This window comes from Thunnus thynnus, chromosome 4 (genome assembly GCF_963924715.1).
Source record: "Thunnus thynnus chromosome 4, fThuThy2.1, whole genome shotgun sequence".
Lineage (NCBI taxonomy): Eukaryota > Metazoa > Chordata > Actinopteri > Scombriformes > Scombridae > Thunnus > Thunnus thynnus.
In genome coordinates, this window is record NC_089520.1 from 4,743,692 (window position 1) to 4,754,004 (window position 10,313).

General features: G+C 37.9%; 1 protein-coding gene across 1 annotated transcript; it reads left to right on the plus strand.

The window, feature by feature from the left end:
* Window positions 1-544: 544 nt before the first annotated feature.
* Window positions 545-7,611, plus strand: sec13 (SEC13 homolog, nuclear pore and COPII coat complex component). Its single transcript, XM_067586266.1, has 9 exons — window positions 545-695; window positions 881-925; window positions 1,871-1,986; window positions 2,260-2,411; window positions 2,650-2,783; window positions 3,052-3,185; window positions 3,584-3,704; window positions 4,009-4,155; window positions 6,484-7,611. The coding sequence occupies exons 1-9, from the start codon at window positions 693-695 to the stop codon at window positions 6,592-6,594; spliced, it is 963 nt and encodes a 320-aa protein (XP_067442367.1). The 5' UTR covers window positions 545-692; the 3' UTR covers window positions 6,595-7,611.
* Window positions 7,612-10,313: the final 2,702 nt, after the last annotated feature.

Genomic DNA, 10,313 nt, shown 5'->3' on the forward strand with positions numbered 1-10,313 from the left:
GATTTCTTGAAAAATTCTGCTAAATATCTCTTAATTCTACTGTTCAAATTGGACCCATTTTAACATTCAAGAGCAGTAAAAACACCTTAAACATCTTTCTTTTAGGCTGAAATTGACCCAGAATATGCAAAAAAAAAAAAAAAAAGGTAATATTTCAGCTTTTTTTAATCTTTGTTCAACATATGCACATTTTATACATAGAGAGTGTTCTGGGTTAAATTTGAAACGTATTTATTAAAAAATGAAAAAAGAAATGTTGATGCATTCTTTATATTCAATGACATTTATTTAAATCATGATGGCTGTTATTTACATATTCATAGGTTCTGGACTTTTAATGAGGGAGAAGGAGGATATGTCATTTTAAGGATTTTAATGAGATATTTGAACTTTTAGTGAAGGATACATATCAGACAGAAATTATTATTCAAACCAGGGTATTTTATATACATATTAAAACCTGTCTGGAGTTGATCTTTAACATTTAGCTAACGATAGTTATCAGATGCAAAGTATCGTTTTGTATGAGGAACCTTTGCTTCGTACTTGTTGTTTCCGCCGGTGGAAAGTGTCAGCGGACTTAGTGGGAAGCGGCTTCTGGACTTGTTGCCACGTCGGATCAGTTTTTGAACCCGGTTAATTCATTAAACTAAATATACAATCAGGGATAATTTTGTGGATCCGCCGCAGTCATGGTGAGTCTGATAACGTTAATTTTTAGCTGCAGGTGAACCTGCCGGTTAACGTTTGTTGTTTAACGGTTACCGGCAGCTGATGACGTGTTAGCTGTTAGCAGAGTGGCTAACGGCCGAGAGCTAACAGAGCAATATGTTTGTTTCTGTGTCATTTTAACGCTAATTTATGTGTTTGTGAACTTCAGGTTTCCGTTATCAACACGGTGGACACCTCTCATGAGGACATGATCGTAAGTTGTTTTTTGACGTTTAGCATCAGCTGTTTGTTTGAAGCTACAGTTAGCATTCATTACAGAGACAGTTATTAACTTAGAATATAAAGGATAGTTTGTTGTTGCAGCTAAACACAAAATACACAAGTATCTTTACAACTGAGCGTTAATCTGGATTTTCTAGTTTCATGTCTCATGTTTGTCAGTCAGTGTTGTTACATTTACTCAAGCACTGTACATAAGTATAATTTTGAGGTATTTGTATTGTAGTATTTCAATTTAATGTTACTTTATATTCCACTCCACTACATTTCAGAGGGAATATTGTACTTTCTACTCCACTACATTTATTTGACAGCTGAAATTACTATTCAGATGAAGATTTTACACAATGGATAATATAACAAGCTTTTAAAATACAACACATTGTTAAAAATGAAACCAGCGGTTTCCATCTTTTTTTGGCTTTTAACGTCTTACAAAAAGCAGTGTGTAGTCGGGGTCACATTTCAGATGTCTATGAGTTGTTAACAGCTCCACCAAATAGTGATTTTTCCCTCTAATCTTCTCTCTTGGCTTCATTTCTCTGGTTAATACATCATCAGAAGTCATATGTGAATTCAGGGTAACTCACTGTTTATTCTGTAAGTCCCTCATGTTTGTGGGAAACCTCACCAGAAACATTTGTACAATCACACATTGTTCTTCCAGTGTCGCTGTGATTTACAGACGCATGGATATAGATTTAGAAAACTGTCTTTCCTGCATTGCAACACTGTTCATTAGTGGCATTTTTTAAATTACATAAAAATTGTGTATAGGAACCATTCAACAGATTATTGCGTTAGAAGTTTGATCCTAGTTTTGTCAGTGTTACTGAAAACATAAAGATGAGGAAAGGTAGAGGAAGTGGAGATTGTTTTGTCACTTCAGGTCTTGATGTTTTGTTGTGTCTTGTTTCAGCACGATGCTCAGATGGACTACTACGGGACTCGACTGGCCACCTGCTCCTCTGACCGCACTGTGAAGATCTTTGATGTCAGAAACGGAGGGCAGATACTGGTAGCAGACCTCAGAGGGTAAGAAAACAAGGTTTCCTCAACCAAACCAGGGAGCTAAAGCTGAAAAAATGGGGTCAGTCGCTTCACATTGACAAATAAATAAATCGTTTTAAATTCTTTTTGGAAATCAGTAAAAAAACAACCATAAAACAACCTAAAATTGCAGTAATATGTAAAAAAAAACAACAAAAAAAAAAAAACACCACTATTCCATTATTGGCATATTTGTGTTACATAATTTGATTCACGTCGAGGATTTTGAACTAAATTTGGGTTTCTTGTTTTGTGCAGGCATGAGGGTCCCGTGTGGCAGGTAGCGTGGGCTCACCCGATGTTTGGCAACATCCTGGCTTCCTGTTCCTACGACCGTAAAGTCATCATCTGGAAGGAGGAGAACGGAGCCTGGGACAAGATGTATGAATACACAGGACACGAGTCGTCAGGTCGGTGGTTCTCTGGCTGCATACAGCTGTAGTAACGTTGTACTCAAAATTCTTTACTTGGTTCCTCACATTTGTGTCTCCGCATGTGCATTTGTGACTTCATCCCTTAGTAAAACCAGTGTTGTTTATTTCGATCCCCATTAGCTACTGTATTGTAACGGTAGCTGTTTTTTTTGAACTTGTTGGAGTCTCTTGAGACTTTGGTCTTGTTCTTAACTCTACTTTTGTGTGTCTGCAGTGAACTCAGTCTGCTGGGGTCCCTATGACTTCGGTCTGATCCTGGCCTGCGGCAGCTCAGACGGAGCCATTTCCCTTCTCACGTTTACTGGGGATCAGCAGTGGGACGTCAAGAAGATCAGCAACGCACATACTGTGAGTTTCTCAAACGGTTCTGTGTAATTTAGTCACTCAAAGACATGAAATAATTTAATTTTTCTGTTTCATTTCCATCACTGTGTGAGATGAAATGCTGTCTTGAATGTTTGAGATGTCTGTTACACTGTCTATCAGCATTCTTTACTCTGTCATGCAGTTTGTCTACATTTGCTTTGAGAGCATAATGAGGATCAGATACAGTGAGCTGGACTCATGCTGTTCCTCTCAGATCGTGTTTATTCATCCAGTTGTAATTTTCCTGCAGATTGGCTGTAACGCAGTGAGTTGGGCTCCTGCTGTGGTTCCAGGCAGCCTGATCGACCAGCCGTCAGGACAGAAACCAAACTACGTCAAGCGCTTCGTCTCCGGAGGCTGCGACAACCTGGTCAAACTCTGGAAGTAAGTTATTGTTCAGTAGACTTCCTGTGGAGTGTTTTACTAGTGTAAGATGGAGAAAACTGTGTGTCCCTTTACATCATACAGCCTTCCAAAACATTCACAGTTTTTAGAAAAGGTTGCATTACTTACATGATGAGTGTAAGGAACAAATCTAAAGATGTTACTTTGATGAAATTATAAACCTGAAGGAAAATAAGGGAATTTTAGAAGTACATTTACAGGCGTTATATGAATAAGAATATGAAAAATCTTTCTTAACACACTGGGAAAACTACTAAGGTGGACTGACACTGACTGAGTTTGTCGTTCAGGAAAGACTTTTTTTTTTTTAATATAAAGGATAAAGGAGCAGATTGTTTATGGCTTAACTGTCACTGATTATCACTTCCCGCCTCCAGAGAGGAAGACGGTCAGTGGAAGGAGGATCAGAAGCTGGAGGCTCACAGTGATTGGGTGAGAGACGTCGGCTGGGCTCCTTCGATCGGTCTTCCCACCAGCACCATCGCCAGCTGCTCTCAGGTGAGATTTAATGGAACTGAAGGGATGAGAAATGTGACTTTTACACTGAGACACTTTTTTTTAGCTCCTTAACATGCCAGACTCCTCTCCTCTCTGTCAGCAGTTGTTGTTTTTTTTTAAATAACTGAATTAAGTCTTGATTAGTCTGGTAATCTCTTATGTACCCTGAAGTAATTATGTTAAATTGAGCTTCTGTAGAGGAGGTTTTGTCTACTGTCATATGATTTTTATTTTTTTTTCTCTGATGAATGAATGTCAACAAAATCAAAATATAGTGACGAGTTTCTTCTCCACGTTCTTCCAGGACGGACGAGTGTTTATCTGGACGTGTGACGACCCTGCAGGCAACACCTGGACGGCCAAACTGCTCCATAAGTTCAACGACGTTGTTTGGCACGTCAGCTGGTCCATCACTGGAAATATACTGGCTGTTTCTGGAGGAGACAACAAGGTAAAGTGTATATAAAATAATACATTAAACTGTTGTTTTTCCCCCCTAAATGTAAGTATGAGTCCAAATTGCTTATTTGATTTATTGCCAGGAAACATGATGATGATTTTTTTTCCTCTTTGGGTTCGTGTTTCCTGCAACGGAGCAAATAACAACGAAGAAGAGAAAATGTAACGAAGCAGAAAGTGGTCAAATATTATGCAATATGAAATAGAAATTCTAAGTAATTGTAAGGCAAGGCCGAGAAGGAAATTTAAAGTATATCTGGGGGGCAACTTTTGCCCCCACTGTCTAAAAAATTGAGGCATTTACACAATTTTGGGGCAGTTTTTAATGTAAAATGAGCGCAGATCAAAATACATACAGTAATCAGCACCTCAGTAAACACTGTCATTTGTAATAATGCAATAATAAGCACATGAAAAGCAAAACAACGCAGGCTGATTCCCTTTAAACTATTAAGACTTTATTAAGGAAGGGCCTTCAGTATAAACCACTAGATGGCAGCATAAGATAGTGATTATGAGATCATAACAGTATTTAATGGGTTTGATATAATTAAATTTAGCAAAAGTTCTGCTTGGAGGATAATGTTACATTCAGATCTCCTACAAGTTAAAACCAGTCAAACTTTAATGATTCATCAGTGTAGGTCTGATGGGTTGAATGTCACAGCCTCAGGTGTTACACATAATTACAGACTAGTATCTACAAGTATTGTCCAACGAGCCTAAATGAGTTTAATATTCCTTCTTTATTGATGCAGCTCTGGAACAAACTTCAGCTGAAGTTTTATTTCATCTCCAAATTTATCCGAGCTGAGGTTTAGAGCATAAATGAAATAATATTATAGACGCAACTATCCAGCACTGCATCATTGGTTAGTAGACATATCAATATCAATAAACATATCCTCTAGATTTGGGACTAAAAAGCTTATTTTACTTGGTGCGTTAAGCTCAGTAATGGTCAGGACACACAGCCAGCTTTTCATTTCGGCGGCCATGTTAACAGGTTAGAGCAGCCGCACAGCGTCTATTTTTACTGCTTGACACGTGCAGTTCTCAGCAAAAATAAACAGTGAAAATGATCAGTTGATACTCATATTGACGTCATACCAGCAACACTACACCTTTCACTGCAGTTTCAATGTCTATATCTGTAGAATATGTGACAGACATGAAGTGTCACCACTGTGATCAGCCTGCACGGTGCAGCCGGGGCAGGAAGCCTGTCTGACGGGAAACTCCATCGTCTGGAGTCGGTGACACACAGAGCTTCTTTTCTCGACTCCTGTTGCTTTCTGTGATATTAATTCAAAGTGGGGCTCCTGCCTGTTGTTCAACCTGCTTCCAGACGGAGATCTGGTGTTATTTTCCTTATTTGTTGTCAGTTTCCCTCCTGAGATTTGGAGGTTTGTTTGTTTGTCAGAGTTTGGCTCGTTTAGGGAACTCGTTGTCGTCTGCAGGGATTTTCTTCACTTGGACGGGTGACAGCAGGGGCTTAACTGGCGGAATAATCAATATAATCAATTCTTTTAAAAAAAACTTCCTGTGTGAGGATGTACAGAGAAGTAGCCCCAACCAGACCCCACTGACAGAAAGCCGCTTTCACCTCACATTATTTATTTTTCACAGTTGAGCACACGCTTCTTAACCTTTTTCTGCCTAAACTAAATATAAATGAAATTTATAATGTAATTATATGAAACATTCTATTACTGACGGCCGTTATCAAACTCTATATAGAAAGATAGAGCTGGCAGCAGTTCAGCGAAGCACACGCGCTGCTCAGGTAGAGGGAGGCTGCGTGGCCCAAACCTAACGTTAGTCAACAGCACTGATCAACCAACCAGTCAAATGTAGGCTGTAACATTAACGTTATTTAGCCTACTTGCTATCACTAATGTTAGCTAACGAACCAGACTAAAAACATTTTAAAGTCTCTAGCGTTAGCATCAATGTTACTTATCATAAGCAAATTGATGATGTTTGCTTGTTTGGTGACAATGAGCTCAATACTTTGCTTGGAAGGGGAGGGGGGGGGGGGGGGGGGGGGGGGGGGATTCAGTAGGTTGCAATTTGCAGCTCCACCACTAGATGCTGCTAAATCTTACAAACTGGTTCTTTAACAGGCATCATTTTGTGGGCGTGTTCACAAAATTCCGATTTTGTAAAACTTTGAATTTTTACTTGTTCATCATTTGGTTTTCAGGCAGATGTCACGTTATAAACAGACTGTAGTGATTGTGTCTGTGATGTCTGACTGCTGTAAACGAGCCTCTTAAACGCTCCTCTTCATATGTGTGTGTGTGTGTTTCCTCTGCAGGTGACGCTGTGGAAGGAGTCGATGGACGGTCAGTGGTCGTGTATCAGTGATGTCAGCAAGGGCCAGGGAGCCGTCTCCACCATTACAGACACACAGCAGACCGAGCAGTGACACACACACATCAACACACACACACAACAATGACCTTAATCTTAAAAGTTGAATGAAGCGTTAATAAACATGCCGAACATTTCAGCTGAAGACAAAACGCTGTCCACACCGATTGAGCTACTTTTGTAATGTTTTCATTTGAACTTCAACTCGGCTGTTTGATAATGACATCATGAGTTAAGCGAGAGTTTGTTTGGTCTTCTGTGCAGTTTATCCGGCGTAGATTATTCCTAAATTTTATCACAAAGGGAAATAGAGAAACTCCACACAATGTTTTGGTTATTTTCCTTTTCTGATAACATTCAGAAATACAAACATGATTGACAGTTACCTTTTTTTTTTTTTGTCAGACGCACTCCACTCCTGTTTCTTGTAATTTATTTCCAGTTTAATTGTCACATGTACATTAATGCTCATCCAAACACGACCCAACTATACGCCGGCCCATGATGCTCTTCTCCTGAAACATTCCACCTCCATCACCGGAGAACCGAACCACCATCGCCCAGGACGATCCCAGCGTCCTCCAAACCCCCCCTCCTCTGGCATTCGACTTTCAACACGTTTTGTCTTCGCTGTTTAACCTGAAATTGCTGAACAAGCTTTGTTTTGGGCAGAAAAGCTCCTATAAAGTATGAAACACTTTTTTTCTCTTCCCTGCTCAGGCTGTAAATCCTCACGTTGTCACAGTGAGACAAATCAGCAAAACATGACTCGACCGCCTGATTCCCTGGTGTGAAATGCTCCCTCTCTGCTTCAGATAGTAAATTGAATGAATGAATTTATTTAGTAAACTATTAACGAGTTCACATACAGGAGGTTTAAAAGTCAACAGTAACTTCAGATCAACCTGTACATTACTATTGAATCAATATGTTGCCAAGACAACCATGAACGGAGCTCAAATGTAAACAGTCTTTGATTGTGTTCTTCCAGTTGTAAAATCAGAAACCATGGATGTGTTTTTCATATTTGATGTAATTAAAAAAAAAAAAAACTATAATATTGAAAAAGAAATGTCCTGTTTCTCTTTTCTCTTTTGTTTCTCCTGCAGTCGTAACATACAATTAACGGATAACACGGTGGAATGTGCCAAAAGTTGTGTGATTGTTCTTCTGGAAGGTCAAAGTTCATGTTAAATGATTGATTGACTCATCATCAGGCGCTGCAGCAGCTATCAGTCTGTCGTCATGGATCTAACTTTCACCTAGCCTGACTTTATCTGACAACTAGCTGTTGTACAGGGTTTTATGTGTTGGACTATTTCTGATTATTCTTCGTTTTTACTCCTTTTTACAAACAATATGTAATAAGTGAGCTTTAGCGGTGATGGCAGGTGGATTTTCTGCTGGCTGTAGCTTCATATTTACATTCAGACATGAGAGCGATGTCCTCATCTAACTTGTTCAGACAGGGAATAAACATATCTCCAAAAGTATTTCTTTAACTTGTTTTTCCTGATAAAGGTCTCAGGACTCTGTTTTGTTCAGAGACAAGTTACAACTTTATTATTAGTACATGAAATTTGGTAAAACTCCAACCTGAGAAGGTACAATCAGTCACAATAAGTTAAAACAACAGTGTTGCAAGGCCTTGTTTTTTATGTCTTTGCGTATGTTTTGTATGTAAAATCAACTACAGCTTTCTGATAAATACAGCAGAGCAGAAAGTACGTTAAACTAAAGTAGCGAGTAAAGTACTTTATAACTGAGCTCATGTGCAGCTCAAGTTAATGTACTCAGTTACTGTTCACTATTGGTAATCAAAGAGCACACAGATTAGTGATCGGCTCCTTCATAGATCTGTGAAAACATAAAAAAATGTTTTGGCCTTTATTGTTATTGGATGATGCCAAAAAAAAAAAAAAAGGAAACTGACGTCTTGAATTTTGAAGTGATTGGATAAGAGAGCGAAGCGGGAAAATTTGTGGGAGGAGATGAAACAAGAGGCTGAACTTTAGAGGAAGTGAATCAGAAAGATATTTGATATGAACTCTATTTAGATCAAATGTTTAGTTTAAACTCCACGTTATCTATCTGTCATCTGTTTATGTTAATTATACGCTGTGAGTGTTGTGAGCTCTTCTATTAGAGGAAGAGACAGAAGTGAAAACAATGTATGTAATTATTTAAGAGCATAATTCAGATTCCTCCTGTTTGATATTCAGCCGGTCACAGTCTGAGTGATCTGAATGTGCAGAATAATGTCTGGTAATTAATTTAAAAATAATATAAAACTGAGGATTCCTGAAGTTCAATCTGTGAAAAAAGAGAGACGGAAACTTTCAGTTGTTTCTCACATCTGGGGAGGAGCTTCCTTTCTTCCTGCAATCATGGAAAAATAAACATAATAAATGCGCATGTGTGTGTGAAATGCTGACCATGCTGGACACTTTCCACCCGCCACTTTTTACCCGCCACTTTCTTCCCGCCACTTTCTTCCCGCCTTTTTTCATATGAGTCACTTTTAATCTGACAATGAGTCGTTCATGATTAAGACGCCCAGTTATGTTTCCAGGCTGTAAAATCTCCTGATCGATTTAATTCAATCAGCTCATGTTTTATCATTAACAGACTGTAAATGTTCTCACATTCAGTTGATTCAACGTCCACATTTTAAGTTTAGAAACAATCAGGAGCCTTTGTTTTTCTAATTTAAAGATAGTTTATTTAAAGTTATAGGATGAAGGTTATGTGTCTTCCTCAGTGGTGAAAAGTTATTACTTATTTATTGTACTTAAGTGCAAATTTGAAATGCTTCTATTGAGTTTTTCCATTTTATGCTACTTTATATTATTTTTTACTCCACTACATTTAGTAGCCAAAGTTGTTAGTTACTCAAGATATTTAGATTTTACACACAAAACAAATGATAAGCTTATAAAACTGATTGTCAAAGATTAAACCTTTTTGTCTTTTGAGCTCTTATATAAAAACAGTGTCCAGTTGGGGCTCCTTGTTACATTTTAGATATCTACGAGTTGTTAATTATGTTTTTTAAAATAAAGATTCAGTGTTTGTTGAAAGTAAACATTACCAACACTGATAAGACTTTAAAAAAATCTCCTGAATTCATATGTTACTTAAGTAAAAGTGCCAACATAGGGGTCGGGCCCCTCCAAAGGGTCACCAGATAAATCTGAGGGGTCATGAGGTGATTAATGGGGTAGGGAAGAAAAGTTCTGCTACACAGAATATAAATTAACTTTTTGGACATTAATATGTTGTTAATGTGTGCACACAGTGGGCGGATATTTTTTAAGCATTAATATTCTACTAATAATAGGCTTAAACATAAATTAATAGGCTACATGCGTACACATAACCGTTGATGATCACTCTTCTATTTTACAGAACCTTTATAGTCAAGTAATCTAACATTAACAATGACAAATAAACAGCTCATTTACAAAAAATAAAGCTATTAAGTAGCCAAATGCTCTAAATAAACCACCAAACTAAATACATTATGCAAACCCTCGGATCTATCTTCCTGTAAATTAACTCAAAATGACTAATCTGAATTATACAGTGTATCATACATTATGGCGTATACTAATATAATAAGACAATTAACCTGGATGCTTTTAGATAAAGAATAAAAAAAATTGAGAGAAGTTTTCTTTGAAAAAATAAATCATATATATCCTGAATTTATCCACCTCCCTGATCTTCAGAAACTGTCCTATCTATGTGGGGAGAAAAGTCAATGTGCAGTAA